This window comes from Xiphophorus maculatus, chromosome 3, assembly GCF_002775205.1.
Source record: "Xiphophorus maculatus strain JP 163 A chromosome 3, X_maculatus-5.0-male, whole genome shotgun sequence".
NCBI lineage: Eukaryota > Metazoa > Chordata > Actinopteri > Cyprinodontiformes > Poeciliidae > Xiphophorus > Xiphophorus maculatus.
In genome coordinates, this window is record NC_036445.1 from 19829904 (window position 1) to 19850542 (window position 20639).

At 38.5% G+C, this 20639-nt stretch overlaps 2 protein-coding genes across 3 annotated transcripts in view; both read left to right on the forward strand.

The window, feature by feature from the left end:
* Positions 1 to 4031: 4031 nt before the first annotated feature.
* On the forward strand, positions 4032 to 8475 carry LOC106699603 (endothelin-2-like). Its single transcript, XM_014468546.2, has 5 exons — positions 4032 to 5165; positions 6008 to 6164; positions 6421 to 6534; positions 7645 to 7698; positions 7802 to 8475. The coding sequence occupies exons 1-5, from the start codon at positions 4922 to 4924 to the stop codon at positions 7887 to 7889; spliced, it is 657 nt and encodes a 218-aa protein (XP_014324032.2). The 5' UTR covers positions 4032 to 4921; the 3' UTR covers positions 7890 to 8475.
* Positions 8476 to 16779: 8304 nt separating this feature from the next.
* Positions 16780 to 20639, forward strand: part of LOC102218775 (phosphatase and actin regulator 4B-like) — a 37274-nt gene continuing 33414 nt past the window's right edge. Inside the window, exon 1 of one of the 2 annotated variants that reach the window (XM_023331047.1) lies at positions 16780 to 17039. The gene's annotated coding sequence lies outside the window, so the exon portion shown is untranslated. Of the gene's footprint in view, positions 17040 to 18372; positions 18566 to 20639 lie in introns of those variants that run through there. The other variant, XM_023331048.1, reaches the window with a different exon arrangement.

Below are 20639 nucleotides of genomic sequence, written 5' to 3' on the forward strand. Positions count from 1 at the left end.
AGGTTTCTTTGTTATGACTCATGTTATCCTTTGCAAGTTAAAATTAATTTATCTGAAATATTTAAGTATGACAAAAGAAAGTAGGATTTGGCACACTAAACTTCCTGCCAGCTACTTCACATAATAGTTGAAGTCTCGTTCATTTCATGTGGTTAATTGGGTATAGGACGGAGATCTGCAATCTTTTTGATAAAAAGAATCTTCTCTGCTCATTAATTAAATCTGGAAAATAAAGTCCAGGAGATGCAAAAACTACCTTTCCCTAAAACCGCTTTTGCAGGAAACAGAACTCTGGGTGTCCTTATTGTTGAAAATGTGAAAGGCAGGTGGCAAAATAAAGGAAACAGCAACACTTATTTCAGTAACTTTTCTTTTTTACTTTATTGAGTTTCATGCTACAAATCCTCCTCTCACATTAAAAACACTTTTAGCCTGACAACTGCGCTAATAATTAATCATTTCTTTTTTTGACAAATGATGTACCCACATTTCTCTTTCTTCTATTTTGAGAGTTAAAAAGAAGTAACTACAGTAATGATAGATATACTGTAGTCAATAAATTAAAGTAAGATTTTTTTTTTTTTATTTCAATTTGAAGTTTTTTGGGGGAAAACTGCAAATAAAATTTTTTTTTTCTTTTTGCAGGTTTACAGATTGATGTAAAATATGAGGATCAGTCTGTAAAGTATATACACCTGACATCGCTCACCTCAGAGCTATCTCTACTACCTCCCTTATCCAAACAGGCATTATTACAGACTCACCTGAGCCACATTGTGCTCCAATTACCTTAATTTTAGTTCTGAGATAAACAGGTGACACATTTCCAAAACCCATCTTATCAAATCAGAGCCCACACCAGGTTAAATAACCTGTTATAAAATCCAGAGAGTTTCCAGGCCAAGTGGGTCAGCCGTTGGATTCCTCTGTAAATAAGTTCCAACAAAGTTCAGGTTTTTATTGTGGATACACATTCACAGGGTTTGTTTGAGAAACATCAGCACTCCCACGCCTAAAATATCATTTGTCATGCTTGGTCATCCAAATTCAAGTGCACATACATTCAAGTGTACATATTGTGTTTAGCGTTACGAAAATGAAGCCCAGGAGTTTGAGCAAGTCACTTAACTATTAACTATTCACAGAAAATCATCATCAGCAGTGCTTTTGATTCACCTACGTCATGAGGAACGGTGTTTTGCAGCACAATAGGACAGAGATTATGAAAGGCTTGCACAGGCACATTATTTAAGTTTATTGATAAGAGGTCAAAAGATGATCTGATGACCGATCAGGTCATCCAAACCAAACTACAGTGCAAAGATCACATAGCCGTGAAGGTGAGTTAATGAGAGGTTGATGATATTTAAGAATGAATGCCTTGTTACCACATTAGAATAAGATTCCCCTTATAAATGATCATTAAATAGTTACTAAATCATTATTAATAACAATTGAAAGATCTAAAAGCCATTTACAGGAAATTGTAGTGAATTATTTCAGTAGTAAGAAATAAGAAAAAAGGGTAAGTCAAATTGTAGGTCTGCAGCAGGATAATGAAACTCACTGATAGATGTTTTACAACTGTTTATTACTGGTTTATAAAGCAGATAACAACAACTCAATATTTTAACCCTTTACTGATCATTTTTAGTGTGGCTCAGATTAAGAGTGACATGGTAATATTTTAAATTTTGTTGATCCAAATCCAGTATAAATGTACATTTATATTATCTAAGTCATAATTAGTTGTTCTTATTGCCATCCATCCATCCATCCATCCATCCATCCATCCATCCATCCATCCATCCATCCATCCATCCATCCATCCATCCATCCAACCAACCAACCAACCAACCAACCAACGCTTGAGTATTTGTTACCAGCTACCAATGCAGCTATAAATGGTTATTTTTAATCCTTTTTATAATTCATTTAAAAATACCAAACAAACATTTTAATATTTGATAAACAAGAATAAGGATTATGGGAGGGGAGGGGACGGGGGGGATTAATTGTCATTTAATATGCAGTGCAAAATATATAACAAAACTAAATTGTTTCCACTTAGTTACAGAATTTTGATAAAGTAATATCTTCCATTTTAAGTGACAGATCAAATAGCAGCATCTGACACAGTATGAATAACTCTCATTCTTTGGTCAGCCATGTCTCTCCGTCAGTGTGTGCTCAGATTCTTCCATGGTAACTAACAGCTTCACTGGTCACTTTGTATTTGCAGCTTTTTCCTCTGAAGTGTTTCTGTGTTTCGACGTGTAAAATGCTGCTAGCATTCTCCTCTTCTATGACTGATACGTTTGGCCTTGTTTTTCTGTTTGGCGTCGTCTCTTTCCTGGACATTGCCATTGGAAGAGCTACCGGTGCCATTAACTACATCATTTCTACAGATTGTACTTGTGGTTCTCCTCTGAACTGTTTCTCTCCTGAGCTACTAATACGACTACGTCTCTCATTAGCTTTGCTAAAAGGTTTAATTGAACATTTTCTGTCTTCCTCACAGAAAAGAAATTCACTCTGCTTCGGGTTACAAGTTCAACTCTTCACCCATTCTCCTCAGAAAAACCAGTGCGCTAATCTTTTGGGAAAAGAGCATGTACTGTATCTGCATGTCACATCTGTACATTTATTCCCTGTGTTTCCGTGTGTGAGGGCTGGCATTTGCCTATCAGTGTGAATGTGCCATGGCTGAACTGTCTCAGCAGGTCATGTGGGTGGGAAATGACCAGGATCCCTGATCCCTGCTTGGATTAGTCATCTTATATGTCACTATCCACTGTGGATGGAAGGACTAGTTTAGGTAAATGTAGTTAAGTCACCTGTTATATTGAGATTCGGACTTTCCTAAATACCAGAAATTACCTCGTCTTCATTTTTCTGTTTCAAATTGATGAGGAAATTGTTGCCCATGAAGTCATAATATTTCCATTTTAGACACATTCATCTTTTTATTGCAGTAAGCAAATTGATCAATGACGTCTTTAAGAATAAGTCGCATCATCTCAATTATTTCCTGGGAAAAGGTAAAAAAAATGTTTATTTTACATTATAGGCAATAACGCAATCATGAAAACGCTGACATTAACGATAAAAAAAGAAAATGCTTTGTTGTTGTCAATTTCTTCAAATAAAAAAAAAATCTTATTTTAATGAAGAGGAAAAGGTAGAAATAAAAATTTAGTCAGGATTACTGACATGCCTAAAGTTGCATCATTAGATCTCATCCGGGTTTAAGATTCCTGAAGGGATCTTTATGCAACGCTGCTTACAGATTTCTTCTTGTTTTACTTTTGTTGTTACGTTTCAAATCATCCAAAAGTTTTTTCTTGAATCAGTGGAAGATCTTTGTAAGTAACTTTTTAATGATTTGATTTATTAATGGAAACTGAACCCATCTTTGTTGAGTTACTACATTTGTTGTAAAACTGAATTCAAATTCCCTTACCACATCCACTTCTTCCTGCTAGCAGACCTGTACAACCTGACAACATAAAGCGACTTTATGGGAGACTTTAATAAATATTCAAAAAGGGAATTGAAACTCAAACAAATCACAATCAGAGCTTTTATTCACAAATAAACAAGGAACAATCAGGACATTTCCAACCAATCAAAAATACTCTGGGTTAATGAACAATTAATAAAGGAAATTATATATATATATATATATATATATATATGTATACAAATGCACTACAAACAGTGGACATGTCTGGAGTGTGCATTCTGTCACATCTGGTTAAAAACTTTCACAAACTTCAGAAAACTTTTTGCTAAACCCAAACATGGTTGTAGTGTTTCGTTGATATGGAGCCAAGTTACCGTTCCAAGGCTTATATGATTTCCCTTCGTTGATTGAAGCATGAATTGTACGCTCCATTAAAAAAAAAACCCACCAGTAAATAAAAAAATCAAAGCAAGGGTTTTGGTGTGGCCTCCCCAACTCTCACTGTTTCCAAACTAAAACAATTTTTTCTAGAGTGAGGGAAATTTTCTGCACAGTTATGTAAGACTCATTGCCTGTCATCACTAATACTTGATTAACTATCTTTTCACACAGGCTGCAGTTGATTTGGAAAGGGATTTTGTTGTTGTTTAATCAGTGAAATCCTAATTTGGAAACACACATTCATATTTCTTGACATTATCTTTGATTAAAAAAAAAAAGTCTGATAATCTGAAACAGACAAAAAGACAAAAACAGAAGAAGCTGGACGAGTGACAAAACCTTTATGAAGCATTTTATTTAGATGTTAAATCATCACAAAATCATTTTTTATCAAAGGTAATGATTTAGAAAATAGTTAAACATTTGTTAGGTTTATTATTGCGGTAGCTTGTGTAATATTCCCCAGTAAGCCATGTCAAGTTGATGTTGTTGACAAAAATAACATTTATTTCAATTATGTCTAAAAAAGTGCTTAAATAAAATATAATAACTGCAGCAGCAATATATAATGAACAAACTTTAATAAGATAAATATGTGTAAATTGCACCTGAAACAACCACATATATTTTAATTGTTTTTAAGCTTTTCAATTTAAAATTATATATATATAATTGTACTGGATGGTTATCTAAATGTTTGCGCAATATGAAGCTCATTAGAAATGATTTCTTCAGAATCTTGTCTTCAGAAAAAAAACAACCTCATTTGATGTTTTTCTGTTACAGAACATCCTGCTTCTTTCCTCTAATCTCTTCCTCCGTGTGCTTCCATCGGCCACGGTGCCTCCACATGGTTTTCAGATCATATCATCACTGTACAGTAATCTCATGCTAATTTCCCCATTATTCCCCTGCCAAGATAATTCCTCAATCCACCTACAGTCGTAAACGTCACTGGACAGCTGATATTTATCTGTGCCACTCAGAGGCTTCAAAGCTGCAGACATTCCTGGAATGTGCTGCAGGATCAAATGCCCAGGGGTCGAATGTGGCCGCCATAGGAGCAGGGGGCGGGGAGCTTGTGTCGTCACATCACAGAGGAGGAGAGGTATAAAGTTCAGACAGCAGCAGGAAAACAAGCAGATCAGCAGCAGCAACAGTAGTTTCTCTCTGCAGAGGCTCATCCACAGCGCATCAGCCATGCCTACTCACAGCAGCCTTCTCCTTCTGGTCACTCTTTGGGCCTCGGTTCAAGATGGTACGTTTTCTTCTTCTTCTTACATTTTACATTCAAAAATGGTTTCATTTAGAAAATATTTTAACGCAGTTCTGATATAAATTTTACATGAAATTATATCCATCTTAGTCCTGCTAACAGTGTAGATGTGTTGATGTTCATTTGCAGCGGCTCTTTTGATTTTCCATAAACCATTTTTCCCAAGCCACATTTTTTTTAGAGCAAGCTTAATTGAAAAATAAATAAATAAATCAAAACATGTAGTTTTGGTATACTAACAAAACTGCTAAAAAGCAACAATCAAACTTTAAAGCACTCCCAAGACATTGCGATATCATGATGCAGCTTTTTTTTTTCATTTTTGCAAACTCATCCTCTCTCCACCACACCTTCAACAGTAAAATCGTTATAGATCAGAACATGAGAAATGTCGTCTCAAAATATGACTGTTAAATAACTTTTAAACCCAAAATAACACCTTAGCATGTTTTTGATTTTAAATGTTGACATGTTCAGATTCTACTCATTTATACTTTTTATGAAGTTCGTAGTTTTTAATCTAATTTTTGTTGACATTTTTTTCAGTTCCCAATGCATTTTTAAAATTGAACAGTAGCAGAAATGTTAATATTCTTCTTCATAAAGTGGTTCACTGCAATATTTAGGGTAAGAAAGAAAAGAGCTTTAATTTAAGTTATTTTGTGAAAAATAATTTTTTTAAAAAGATTCCAATTGCCTCATCCATTAAACTCTGATGGTAAAATAACTCAAATTAAAATGTAGTAAAACTACCTTATAGTGAAATGTGAATTATCTTTTAGTTGTGTTTGCTCAGCCCCTCTGGTTTCGTCTGAAATCTTCAGGTTTGGGTTTGCCGGTTGTGAAACAGGCAGAACCAGACGCCGTCGACAGTGTGCGGACTCACCGGGTGAGGACCAAGCGCTGCTCCTGCAGTGAGCTGCTGGACACTGAGTGCCACTACTTCTGTCACCTGGACATCATCTGGGTCAACACACCCAGGTGGGCTACAGAGGACACATTCAATAGATACAGCAGTTGTTGTTTTTTTAAATCTAGACTTCCAAAGACTCACAACAATGCCTGAACTACTTGGATTAAATACCAAAACAGTCTAGTGCTTCCAACTCTGAGCCTGGAAACCTCTGACTGACCCTCCTATCATTATTGTCGTACCATTAAACAAGGCAGCTGCAAAGTAACAGCGAACAAAGTCTGCAGAATGTTTATGTGACTGAGGTTGTCTTTCAATCCGCAGTAAGACAACGGTTTATGGCCTAGGCGGAGGCTTGCTGCGACGCAAAAGGTCCGCCAGGCGCTGCACCTGTGCCCGGCTCAACGACAAGACCTGCACCGATTTCTGCCATTTCCGGTGAGTCGGGTCTCCAAGCATTCATCAGCCAGAAGGAAACAGACTGCACACGTAGTCAGCAGAAAGGAGGACAGGGAGTGGTAGGGTGCAAACAGAAGGTTGTTCTATATTTAGCCAAAAGTGCCTCACACGTTCTACATGTCTACAGGTGTGAGCATCAGAACAGTCCCGCTCAGGCCTGAAGGACTGGGTGCAGATGCAAAGTCTGCAAAAGATTGATTTTGATTTGCCCTGAGGAAGCATGTGTGTGGGAGGCTCTGAAACCTTTAGTCACATTCCCCAGAAATGACTGTAGTGTACTGTACGCACCTTGAAACCAAGGAGACAGCGAGCAGAGTCATGCAGGGCCTTGCAAAGGTTTTTCCATCATTTAAACATTTACCGATTTTTTTTTTTTCATGTTGCAGCCACAAACTTCAATGTGCTTTATTGGGATCTTACATGATAGACAGGCACAAGGCAGAAAATGATGCCACATGTTTATGAAAAAGGTGGCAGGCAACCACGAGTTGCTGAAAATGAAGATATAATTTTCTTGCTGCAAAGCGAATCCCCTGGCTGAGTTTCAAGCCTTTTCCAGGTTTTCTTCCAAGCTTCCTTTTTATTTACCTCCATCAATCATCAAATCGGCTCTGACCGGCTTCCCTGTCTTGGCTGAAGACAAGAATCTGTATATAATGATGCTGCCTCACTTTCATCATAGTGATAGCGATCAGAGCGAGGTGCAGTACAAGTTTCCGTTCCACAAGCATAATATTGTTTAAAGTTAAAAGTTTAATCTGGTCTCTGGATTTATGGAATCTGGAGCGAGTTGTTGTCCAGGCAACAGATTCTTCCACCTGAGCCGTGGATTTCTGCAGCTCCTTCAGAGTCAATAGGGACTTCTTGACTGCTTCTTGTATCTGCTTAAGTGATGCCAGCTTGGCCACACAACATGCAAAAAGTTCAATGTGTGTGATAGACTTTGCTAGGCACTGTTTCCATTGTAGATGAATTGTGATACGTTGATATTTTAAACCGCAAACATGATGCCGTTTTGGCTGGATGACCTGTGGAGACGGGAGAATTGCAGTTTGTGTTTGGCTGACATTTCTGTTTCCTTGTTTGCAGTAATGAGATCCAATCTGTGAAGAAGCCTCAGCTTGACATGCTCCACATCTTGAGGTGAGATTGAGAAACTATCGATAAAAAAAGCAAAGAAGTGACATCTTTTGCTTTTTTCCTGGACTGATCACTGTTTGACTCTCTGACCTCTCCTCTCTTTCAGAACGGCAGCCAATAACTCAAAGTGGGAAGGAGACACAGGGCGCACAGGCGGACAGCAGTCGTCCCAAGTTACAAGGGAGAACGTGTGATGAACGGGGAAGCTGCAGAAGCAGCAAGAAAGAGAGAAAGAAGGAGCAGAAGGCGAGCACCTGAACAAATTCCACTCCTCCAGCAGAGAGGTCGCTAAGGGGTGTGTTCGATCCGGGAAGGCCACGTGTTATTCTGTTTGTTCCTGCAAATCGAAAGCTGAAAGTACATGCCCGAGGTCTACAGGTACGCGTTGGAAACAGAAGTGGAGGATCAGGAGAGGTGGAGATGCAACCGGGTTATTTTTAACTCTGGATGAGGAGTCTATAGGAGCTGAAGCGACTGAGTCACAGGCCCTAAGAAAGAGAATGCAAGTGCAAATACAAGCATGGAAATATGGGACATGCATGTTTTTTTTTGTTTGTTTTTACTGCAATATAACCAATTTATTTTATATAATTTCAAGATTATATACATGAAATTTGTTAAATCGGATGAATAAACTGATTGATTGAATATAATGTCAGTTATGAATTAGCCTTTATCATATGACTGATTGCTTAAGGGAATTGATTCTTGTTTGTTTTGGTAAATTAAACTTATATCTGTAAAGCATCATTAAAAGATCAATAAAAACAAGGTTAGACACAAAAAAAAACTACAATTTTGCTTTCTATGCCAAAGTAAATAAAGTAACTCGTGAGAGGAGAAATTCAAAGGAACACAAAATCCTATTAGAGGAACATGTGTGATTCAATTGTGTGTCAAGCAAACACTTTTCTGCGTTCAAAAGGAGACCTAGCATGGGTGAATGGCTCAGGAATTTACCGCTTCACATCAGTAATCAGTTTACCTGCTATTCAGAGGCGGCAAGGGCCGTGTTATCACAGGGATCTGTGGGAAGAATGCTGCGATTTATAAGTCAGGGAAGCACAAAAATACCCTGTCACCCTGCGTTTTTCTTTGATTGCTTGCCACTGCACACAGTGCGAGTGCACCTGAATGTGCAAGCGAGGCCGACGGAGGTCGGCTCAAAACAAAACCAGCCGTCATGAACTGAGACGTTTTTTTTCTTCTTTTTTTTTCTGACTGATCAGGCCGCAAAGACAAACAACGGCAGCTGACTGTTAAAGTGCATCTATTTTTAAGAAGTAGGTTGCCTTTGCTTGACTGCATTTCAGGTCATTCTTTACATACTTGCGCTCTTCTTTGTAGAGACCCCCTGCAGCCATGCTTCCCTGACAGGCCTGAACAAAGCCACAGGCTGGCTGCTTTCAAATCAGAAAACAATTAGAGTGTTCGCACGCAGACTGTGCTTTGCAGTGCTTGAAGCGGCCATGACAATGCTCTGCATCACTGGTTCGTCATCCTGAGACGGCGGCGTTGAGGGAAGTCTTTCTCTGGTAACTGGTAGGTTCACGCTGTTTGTTGTGGATTCCTTTTCTTTCTTTTTTTCTCAGCTGCCAAGAGCCAGCCATATTGATAACACAATCAGAAGAAGCGATTGTGTTGTAAAGTATGTTATGAGGTTGAAGATGATATGTATATCATAAAAAATAAATTATTATCCAAAGTGACGAAACACGAGCACCGTGTTTCGTCTCAGGAGCCAAACTCTGTCCATGGTGCTGGCACAGCAGAGACACAGAAGAGCCATTTAAAGTTACAGGAACAGGTGGGAGCTGTCTAATGCTTCAGCTGCTTCTGCTCACACTGCCTGGGGTCTTTCATAACACCAATGCTTTAAATAAGAAAAGACAATCACATCAGTCAATGCAGAATTTTTCGATGTTTCTGAAATGGTGTTCACATGAAGCTATAACTGGACTATTTGGGTTACATGGATATTGACACGGTTGCTTCTTTTTAGCTAGGAATTGTAATGGAGTGTATTTGGAAAACACTTTTCGTCCTCATTCAGATGAAGTCTGTTTCTGTTTGAGTGTTGTTTTGTCACTCTCATGTTTCAGAGCATGAAACAAATTTCATCAACCTACATAAAAGTGAAAATACAGTTTCCATTTGATGATTTATTTATGAAAAAGTCCCAATGTTTATCCTTGCATAAAAACACAGGACAACCTGTCCCTATGTAAATACATCAATGCTCCAGTATATAATGCCAGACATGGCTAAGAGTTATATCATGCAGCTGTCAATGTTTGATTTGCAAAGTAAGATAAAAAAAAATAACTTTAAAAGTGAGGGACTGCTAGAGCAGGCAGGCTGAAGGGTAAAACGATTTCCCCACCACATTAATAATTTTCTCTCCACATTTGCAAATCACCAAAAAAGAAAAGACTTCATGTTCTTGTTGAACTTGTCTGCCATGTCATCCAAGCACCTAAAGCTAACAAAAACATTGCTTGTACATGCACACACAAACCATGTTCATATTGAATGTGCATTTTCAGATTTATTTACATTGAGAGGAGTAAAGCAGTTTCGAGAGTCGAGTGAATACTGTAGTTTGCAAAGGCCTCATCACAAGAGAAACAGACCAAAGTGACTAGTAAACATTTCCTGAATGCTTTTAGTGCGCTGTGTTCACATGTTCTCAAAAGGCTTTTATTGAAGTGACATCCAGCAGGCATTGATCATAAAGGGTAACAGTGTGTTCCCTCTCTTAAAATAGCCTCCTGTTTGCATCAAAAGATTTGCCTTGTATATGAACTCCTTTAAAACGTTTTTAGGAATATTTTGAATTATTTGAAAGCACAAATGTATCTGCCTACAAAAAAACAAAACATTTACATCTGTCATGAATTGGTGGTGAGAGGTGGTGAGGCAGACGCTGTAGACCCAGGTAAGATGAATAAATGATTTTAATAACGAAAACACAGTCCAAGCAACGGGCAGCACGGCCGAGCGGAAGCCAGGGCTCGACGCCGGTAGCAACCGTAAAACGACTGGACAACACGAAGGACTGAATGCACATTAGACGAGGACCCGACCGAGACGCAGAGACACAGGTGACACTAAATACACACGGGGTAATTAGGGAACGAGAAACACCTGGGAGTAATTGAGGGGAGAACAGGACAACACGGAGACACAGAGACACCGAAAACTCGAAATTAACACACAGAAAACACAGAACATGACAACATCACCTTGTCAGAGTATTTGTTGAAGTGTGTTTTAATATTAGAGTTAGGGTTAGAGGTAGGGTTAGGGTAACTTTAACTATCATTAAAGTTGAAGAGTCTTGTTAAAGTATTGATGCCCATTAATTTTTGCTATTTCTAAAACATTTGTCATAGGTCAAGGATAAAGTTGTAGGAACGTTGCACCCCCACAAAGGAAGAAAGTGTTTTTGAAATAAAGTCATAATATGACCTTTTTTAAAGTTTGCTATATGTTGTACGGAAGACACACGTGGCACAAAATGCTCTGGCATCGAAATTATTACCGTACATCACCCTGAACACCATCCTCATAACACAACATGGTAGTGGCACCATCATGCAGTGGGAATGAGTTTCTTTGGCAGGGACCAGAAAGCTGGTCAGAGTTGATAGGAAGTAAATACAAGGCAATCCTGGAAGGAAACTTGTTGGACATTGGAAAAGACCTGAGGTTTAGATTTCTACTTCCAGGTGGAAAAACATGGGTCAAATCTTGTATTAATCTAAGGAAATAAAGCTGATCTGTTTGGATTCTTTCAATAACCAATCTGAAAGGAACAATTCCTTTTGTTAGTCCGGAAGCTCTGATTGCACACTTTGCAAAATATGCTGGTCTTAGAAAACATAGCAGAAATAATCAAGCATAGTCGCAGGAGCATCACTGGTGGAATAAAAAGGTTACTGTCATCATTAAGGTCTTGTGCAAAGGGTTTTAGAGTGTGAAAGCATGTGTTAAAGTCCTTATCACTGCACCAATTAACAATTAAAATACTGTGACAGCCATGTTTGTCTATTGTTTCAAATAAGTGACTTGATTTGTAGTTTTCTTGCTGAAACAACTTAATAGTTAATGTTGAATGGATGAGATTGTACAACGCTTAAGTTAATAACAGATAGTTAATAGTTAATGACAGAATGGTCCTAAACTGCCGCACATTATGTTTCAGTATTAACATCAGATTGTTACTCTGAGATCTTGTCCCTGTGGCGGAACAAGGGAAATTTTTGTTCATCGATTTATGTTTCTCTTATCTGTTTTACTTTGAGATACCAGAGTTCAGAGAGTCAGCTGATAAAGGTTTCTAGATAAACATTGCATAGGATCCTAATTCAGATATTGCAGATTACATGAATTTCTACATATTCTATCAATTGTTTTACAGCAACGTCATGTTTAAGATTAGAATCAGTGGCGGGGTTGTTATATAATACGTATAAATACAGTCATGTAGACTAGCGCTGTAAAAATGTTTTCTTTAAGACACCTGCAACTAAATTAACATAAACTCAACATCCAAAATAAAACTGAAGTCACTCAGGCCAAACAACCTTTTGAGTTTTTCACACTTACAAGAAGGCACTGCACCATAAATGTTTCTGATGATCTGCAACACAGCAGAGATGTTGTTGTGAATGTTGTGAATTTCATGTTGTGAATTTCATTTCAGCTTTTGTATCAAATCCATCACAAAAATTACTTTCTTCAGATCACAAATACTCCTTCTGGGCCTGTTAAATTTCATCGTAGTAAAATCTTAACCTGCATAGATAGAGGTCCAGACTTTTTCTGAAGACCTCGATGTGGTGTGGTAGAAAGCAGCCTGTCTAAATACCTGTCAGTACATATAAAAGTTCATCCACAGTGAATGATCTTGTTTTGCTAATTTAGAAATTTAGAACACTAAAATAGTCCATTCTAGTCCGTTCTCATAAAATTACTCGTAACTTTAAATATTGATTGTGCTGAACTCTGAATTACAACTCTTATCCACAAATAATTGTCCCTAAATTGCTGCCAATTAACTATTTTAAAATATAGAGAAGTCAAATTTTGTCTTTAAATTTGTGACAAATATTAGTGAAGGGAAGAATAAAATATTCTCCTTGAGACCGAATTTTGATAGATTATGAAACTGATTATGAAACACAATTCCTGTACACTAACACAGGAATTAATATACCTGTATTATCCTTTTAACATGCTCACTTTCTTTAGGTCACAGTGTATCAGTACACTCGAAAGATGTATGCTATTTTATAGTTCTTGCTTTAAAAGCAATAAGCTGCAGGAACAGCCGAAGAAGAAGATTATTCCCAAAAGCAATGATGGAAACTCAAGAGGTTTGGGAAGGATTTTGGTAGATAAGAGCAGACAGGAGAATTTGACCAGAAACTGAGAGAAAACCAGGAGTTTGCATTTACATTGGTTTGGTGACAGTGACTGCCTGGATAAGCTGGATGGTAAATGGCTTGTAGACATTCATACTCTACAGACGTAGGTAGAGCGGTCCGGCAACCCACCGACTGTGGGACGGACTCCTACCACCATCCCCACTGCCAACACATTAGTAGTGTGGAAGTGGGAAATCTGAGCAAAACTCAGAGCAGGAATTGCTGCACAGAAATGGACAAAAGCACTCAGGACTGGGAAACCAAACAAACTAGCAACGCTGTGATAAAACACGACTTTTTCTGCTTTACTCATTAAAACAGAAAAGTCACAATTAAGGAAGGAAATGAAATTGTACATTAACACAAGTAGGCAGTTATTACTACTGCATTGTCAGTAACCTCATCTACCCATTTCCAGCTTGGTATCGTTTCGATATTTACTGCCAGTTCTGCACTGAAATTGCTCTTTATCATTGGAATAAGATAAGCGTTCAAAATATCAGGTTTATCCACCAGGTTCATGGATTTCTATTCTACGAGAATTTGCACCCAGATTGTGACAGTTCGGGTAATGATCAGTCTGGAAACCCACAACGCTCGTGGTAAACAGAAACTGGGGTGAGATTTAATCTAATGGATTTTGATAACAAACCTATTAAGCAGTTGCTCCACCCATGGCAACAACAGCTGCCATCATCTTTTGCGTCACTGTGCAGGAACTCTGGCCCACTCTTTGCAACATCGTTTTAATTCAGCAACGTTCGAGGGTTTTTAAATAGGAACGACCTGTTTGAGGTCATGCCTCAGCACCTCGGTCACCTTTGACCTGGCCTCATGAAAAAAGACATTAGCACCCTATTACATTGGATTCAATTTATGGCGTACAATACTGTACAATAGTACAAACAAACATAAATGCTTCACGAAATATAAACAATATCTGCATCTGAAAGTCACTTCTTAAAGAAACAGTAATAAAACTATCCGCCTTATTGATGTTAAAGTGGTATTTTCAACTTCAACTTAGTTCAAATAATTATTCCTGGATTTAAAACATAGCTATAAACAAACTGCATATTTGAGACACCAATGGTAATGGATTGGTATCTGATTTAAGATTGGGTTCTTTGAGTTGTTTCATCCTCTGGTTTAGTTTAATGACTCATAAGGTCAGATTTAAATGACGTAACAAAAAAAGCTACATTTTCTTGAAAACAATCAGGAAATGGACCAAAAATAAGTGAAAATACAGAAAATGTGCAACCAAAACACAAATAAAAATTGATGAAGACCTTTTCAAAAGATTACAGAAAACAAAATTAAAAGTAATCTACATCTACAGGCGACTTATGAACTAACCTGCAACTTATCCTAACCCTCAAACACTGCATGGAAATAAACTACTAAACCAAAAGGCATTAAATTCTTCTACTGTTCAATGCTTAATGTCAAGCATTCACAACGGTCACAAAGGAGAAATGGATTTTATTAGTTTAGGTTTTTCCCTGTGGGTTCAAATGCTTCCTTGTGCTGGAGGTTTTCTTGGCTTCAAATAGTCATGAATACGTCCTTTGTGCAGATCCACACAGATGCAATTTTTCAACCTGTCTCTGTTTTTATAGACATAAACTGCTTTAAAGATAATCAACAGAAAAAGTGACTCGGATAAATCCATCGAGTTGGAAAAAGAACTATGCCAATACGGTGGTTGACCAGTAGAGGGCGTTTGGCTACCATAGTCTCAGATTGAACAAATATTATGAACAAAATGCTGTTGGACTGATTTACAGCTGTGGTTAGCTAACAAAAGGTTGAAGGAATAACTTAGATTAACTCTTGGTTAACACATGACAGCTTACATTAATATTTACAACCCCTGTCTGTATTGCTCTAGGCAAATTCATATTTTTGCATTGTAAGTTAACATTTATTGAGGCAGCAGGTGTGTCACAATCTCAAACTTTTTAATCTCAACTAGTTCTGACTTACAACGCAGATGCAGAGTAGTCATCCCTTAAAGATTTCCTGGAAGACTAACAGTAGTCAGCATCTTCCCTGTTGCATTGCCAAAAACAAGCAAAGGCTGTAAAAAGAGTTTTGCAAGCTGTCTTGTATAATTCAGGTTATCTGAAACTCCACTAAACAGTAATCAAGATAACGGAGAGACGAGATAAGCTCCTGCTAAGTGCAGTGAAGAGTAAGAATGTTCTGCAGGTGGTTAGAGAACAGCCTCAGTCTGACTGCAAGAGAAATGTCAGGAGAAGAAAGAGTGTGAGGATGATGCAAACAAATGGAAACAAGAAAAGCTCACCATGACTTCATCAATAACAACAGATCAAGGGAAGATCTTTATTATGCAATGTTTGAGAACCTAAAACGCAGGAATGTTGAATACATACAATAAAAAAATCTAAAAAGGCTGATTGTAGATGAATCTTTTATTGCAGAAACATAACCTTACACTGAAAAGTGAATAAAAAGCCAGTTGAGCTAAACAGATTTACTGGGGAGGAAAAGACCATGTTAAAACAGAATAGTTTCTAACAAATTCACTGGGTTGGACGCAATCCCCTTAAAATAAATAGGATTTTGTTAAAATAAATGGATTCATATTAAAGATATGATTATTTTTGTTTGATTGTGTGTTTTTGTCTTTTGTTGTCACAATTTTTAGACATTATTGTCCTGTGAAATATGATGACTTTATTTAAGTATTTTCACATACCAGGTTTGTCAAGAAAACAAACAAAAAAAGAACAAGACTGACATTTTTTTTAGTAATGGATTAAACTGCAAAAAATGCTTAAACGCCAACATTGAGTCAAAGCTTTTGGATTGGCCTTGAGATTCCTCAGGAGAGACATCATATAAAATGCACAACATATTATTTGTGATTGTGGGTTTTCTTCTTTTTGTAGATGAAGTTTTTCTTTGACTCATGTTTGAAATATCTATCTATCTATCTATCTATCTATCTATCTATCTATCTATCTATCTATCTATCTATCTATCTATCTATCTATCTAGGTTCATCTTATAAAAACAATAAACTTGTCAATAACTTGTTATATGATTACATATCGATAAATAACTATCCGTGACTATCATAAAAAGTACATCAATTTAAGAAATTAAATTCAAACAGGTTAATCTTAACTCCACACTTTTTCCTTCCACTCAATTTTACAGTAAAATGCTTGGATACGCCTTTTGTTGCTTATCCTTCTTGCAGATTGTCAATGGCGATGTGCAGGACCGTAATTAAGTATCCTGTCTGCCCTACGAGCCTGCAGGTCATAACATCGATCACTTTGTGCGTTTACGTGGCGGGTTTATATACGAGTTGTACTTTCCGAAATCACAGACGCAAATTAACTTTTTCAAGTATGTTCTAATTTGTGGAAATGTGCATTCGTTATCTGCGCATCTGAGACTGAGGAGTTTTGAAGGATGGTTTCAAAAGCAGAAGCAGTCAAATAACGGAGTTCATTGTGGAAAACAGGAGAGGAGCTAGTAAACATTCTTTCTCCCCACGCGATGAGCTGGGTATAACGGTATGCTCCCCCAACCCCGGCCTCCCCCCGGATCAATGCATTGCAATGCCTGGTGGGTACTGAAGTCCTCCCAGCACAAAGTGGGGGTCGCGTTTGCACTGCGGCCCGATCAGCTGCAGGTTCCACGGAAAACTACCAGTACCGAGATGCCCGAGCAGGGATGGTTTCCGGGAAGAGCCTGAAATGTTTGGACCGGGTGTTGGAAGAAGAGACGGGGGAACGGGAAGGGGTGGGGGGAGAAAGTGTGAGGCAAATGACCGAAGTGCTATTTTTAAATCGGCTGTAACTATTTTCAGAGAGGAGGAGAGAGGGGAACCTGGAGGGGGATGAATGAACCCTGGAGGAGCAAACATGCCGGGTGAGTTTGGTTTTCCTCCGCAGACAATGACCTCCCACAAGTTGCGATGCTCCAAGTTGGCCGATAGGCAGCAAGAGTAGGGTTCGCGTCTGCAATGCGATGCTTGCAGATCCTGGGTGCCAGAGAATACCGGTGCTTTCTGGCTTTCATTGTCACTGATGCGCAACAAAGGGATGCGTGTGTGTGATCTGCAGGATGTTGGCGGGTGTGTGTCGATAAACGCAGCCTCAGGGACTTTGTTTGTGGCACTCATCATTTTTAAAACGCACAGGCCTAGCATGTGAGCAGTGCGGGGAAAGAGCGCTCCGTTTCCGAGCTCTGGTTGTTGGTTGGATTGACATGCGTCGTGCAGACGCTGGTTTAAAAGGCGGCGTTTGTGAATAAGAGAATGCGTTAAACAAGTTGGGTTCATGTTTTTGAGCAAACGCCCGCTTTTGTTTTAGTGTATTTTACCGGAAGTTGATGTATTCTTCGTACTGGCTCACTTCACCGCAGTGTTCAGTCGAGTCCAGTTTCAGCTTCGAGCTGTGCTTTTCTACCAGCCCTACGCTGCCTGTGTGCGCCTCTACGCAGCGTTTTACGGCCACGGAGACAATGGTGCATTCAAGTACACCTCGTTCACTAAGCTATTCATAGGAAAGTAACGACACTGTTCAACTTCTATAACTACAATATTTCACCACAGTGTTCGTGAGCACTTTAAGTTATACTGTTAAATATTTTTTGTCATTTTAATGTTTTTTATGGTCTAAAATTGGACAACAAACGAACGCTGTCTCATGTTTATTTTATTTTTTTTAATAGTGTCTTGAAATTAACCATACAGTACTATGGACAGCAACATCTCCAGTTAACACAAAGACAGATTGCAAATGAGCACTACATGTAAATCTAATTAAATTAGCATTTTGTTGAAAAGGTTTATTCATTTCAGTAATTCAGTTTGAGGAGTGAATCTTTTGAAGTCAGAGCGTCAAAAGAACCTAAACAGTGTCACACAATGACCTTTTCCAGTGCCTGGAAAATGTAAAGACAAGAGACATAGACTACATTCACTCAAATAGATTCTACTGAGAATATAGCAAAAGTAAAGAAATACTAAGTTTACGACAATAATGCCATCTTACATATGAAGTACCTTCAAACTGTCACTCATAATATCTATTTGTCATGAAGTGTTTCATAAGACTTTGGTGACATTTGATTACTGAATTTATTTATTTAATTGTTGGTAAAGATTGCCCAGTGTACGAGCTGTTCCTGAACGAACCACAGAGTTAAACCGCGCCCGTAAAACGCTGTGTAGAAGCGCCGCTAATTGGGGAAACTCATTATGACGAGGGAACACAACTCGACACAACACCTGCCTGTTTTACCTCTGAGCTGCATCTTCAGTCCACCGGCGCAGGATCACAGATCATCCACACACACACACACACACTCTCTCTCTCACACACACACGGCTCCGGGAGTCACTGCCGCTGGATCTGATGCCTTTCACGCGTTACACCGAGTCCGTATCTCAGGTAATTTGCTGCGTGGCTCCGGAGATGGGAATGGCTCTATATGGAGATTGAAAAAGGGCCACAAAGGACATAGATTTCTGGGGTAAAGATTTTTTTAAAGAAAAAAAAATGCATTTGTTTCTGTATCTAAATTACGCTTCTCTTACTGATATTGAAGTGTTCTTAAAGGGTTGCATCCTGTCAAAAAGCTCGTCGATGATGGACCAGAATTGCATACCTTTATCAAGGGTGTTAATAGAAATTGCTCAGAATTTCACTGTAAATTATTAGAATCACATCAACCAATTCACAAGCGATAAATTCCTCCGAGAAAGCAAAGCAACCGTGTCACTATTGGCACTTCTGCGTTTCCTGTGCGTCCATTTCTGGGTGAAACAAGTAGTTCGGTGACATGTGAGACCTCTGTGATCCAGGTCTCCTGTGCAGCAGCAGCAGCAGCAGCAGCAGCAGCAGCAGCATGCATTTCCTCCTCTTTCCTCCACCTAAAGCCTAATAGCTCTCCAACTTAATTTGCTCTCCCAAGAAAAATAAAAAGCTGCCTTGTGATGCAGCTCTTCCCACTTCCCATTGAAAGTCCTCTCTTTAATGGGCCATTAAGAGCCAACCACGATGGTTAAGCTGTCAGCTGGGTTTGATTGATTCTGTCAGGCCGCAGATGAGGCTGATCGGTGCTGGAGATTCCTCCAGAAGCTCTCAGCTAAATGTCTCCAGTCCACCCCCACTCCTGCTCTCTTTCTTCAGAGAGCTGTCACTGGGCAGGGAACGGGAACGGACTGCAAAGTACAGTACGCACATAAATAGTTGGGTTTTATTGCACAATTTGCTCAGCAATGGGCACACGTGTTATGTTCAGCCTGTTGGATGCAGTCCGGCTGCAGAAGATGCCCCTACCTAATAATGGTTTTAATGGCCAAGTCACAGCGAATCCTGGAAGCACAAACTGGAAAGTAAGAATGGAGGAAAAAAATGTGATTTATTTGCAACTTATCTGTGGCATTTATTGTTATTTTGAAGTTGATATACACATTAACACCAAAACAAGAATAAATAGCATAAATAACGTTAATACAACTACAATAATCAATACGCTTGATTATTTTAGCAGTAGAGAGGCACTGATCAGACTCTTCCTCAGCAAATACTGATTGCAGGTTTTTTGAGTTTTGACATTTCTGATATAGTTTTCCCCAAAGGACTATAATGCAAAGGGGGAAAACGCTCCAGCATCATTCAAAAAACGTACTTTTAAATTCAACTGAAAATGAAATAATTACAAAATGATTTCCATTTCTGCTCCTGTCCCATGTGAGGCTCTTCAGGCCGTCCACTGTGGCTCTGATTAACTTTGCACAAAAATGGCACTGAAAGGAGCAGGGTTTGAAAATGCATGAGTGAGAAAAAGACTCAGTTTGGGTTTTTTTGCATGTTTTTTAATGTAATATCTGCAAAATGTTCAAAATTTGAATCACATCAATGGCATGATGAAAAATATTTGCTATTCGACAGCAAACCACGTACTATATCTTTTCTCTTCTTTTATGGAAAGACCCGTTTAAGAAAAAGTTAATTTGTTGTGTTCTAAAACCTATAAATCGAGATAAAATTAACCATAAAAGAAAGTAATCGTTGGTATGTACTAATTACACTTGAATCGTTTTGCGCCTGTAGGTAAATTAGCCAGAGGCAACGAAAAAGTGGTTGTTTGTATTGTAAAGCTTCCTGACCCTTGACCTAACCTGACCTTAGTGTGTTTTTATAATCTCAGGGGCAGCAATGTGTTTGTAGATGAAAAGTGGTTCAAATTCTTAGTTTACTGCAATTAATCAATAGAAAAATAAAAATTTGTTAGTATTTGACCCACTTATCAAGGATCAAAGCCGATTATTTGAAAACTGACCCATTGCCATCTACAGCTGATTGCTCGGCGCATCTTAAGCAGCAGGAGAGTCTGTTGTTTCATTTCTGTTTTAAATTGAAAAAGTTTGACTGTGTCACACATTTTCTCGAGTAAATGCCACAACTCGGTGGTACTTAAGTATTGCGGCAATCTCACATAAACCCGGGCCCGGTTGAG

What these genes read in the sequence shown, in the direction of transcription:
- LOC106699603 (XM_014468546.2), top strand. Translation starts at nt 4,922, where the DNA reads ATGTGCTGCAGGATCAAATGCCCAGGGGTCGAATGTGGCCGCCATAGG. An exon ending in ACCGATTTCTGCCATTTCCG is followed by an intron (nt 6,535 to 7,644) that starts GTGAGTCGGGTC and finishes CCTTGTTTGCAG; the next exon opens with TAATGAGATCCAATCTGTGA. An exon ending in GACATGCTCCACATCTTGAG is followed by an intron (nt 7,699 to 7,801) that starts GTGAGATTGAGA and finishes CCTCTCTTTCAG; the next exon opens with AACGGCAGCCAATAACTCAA.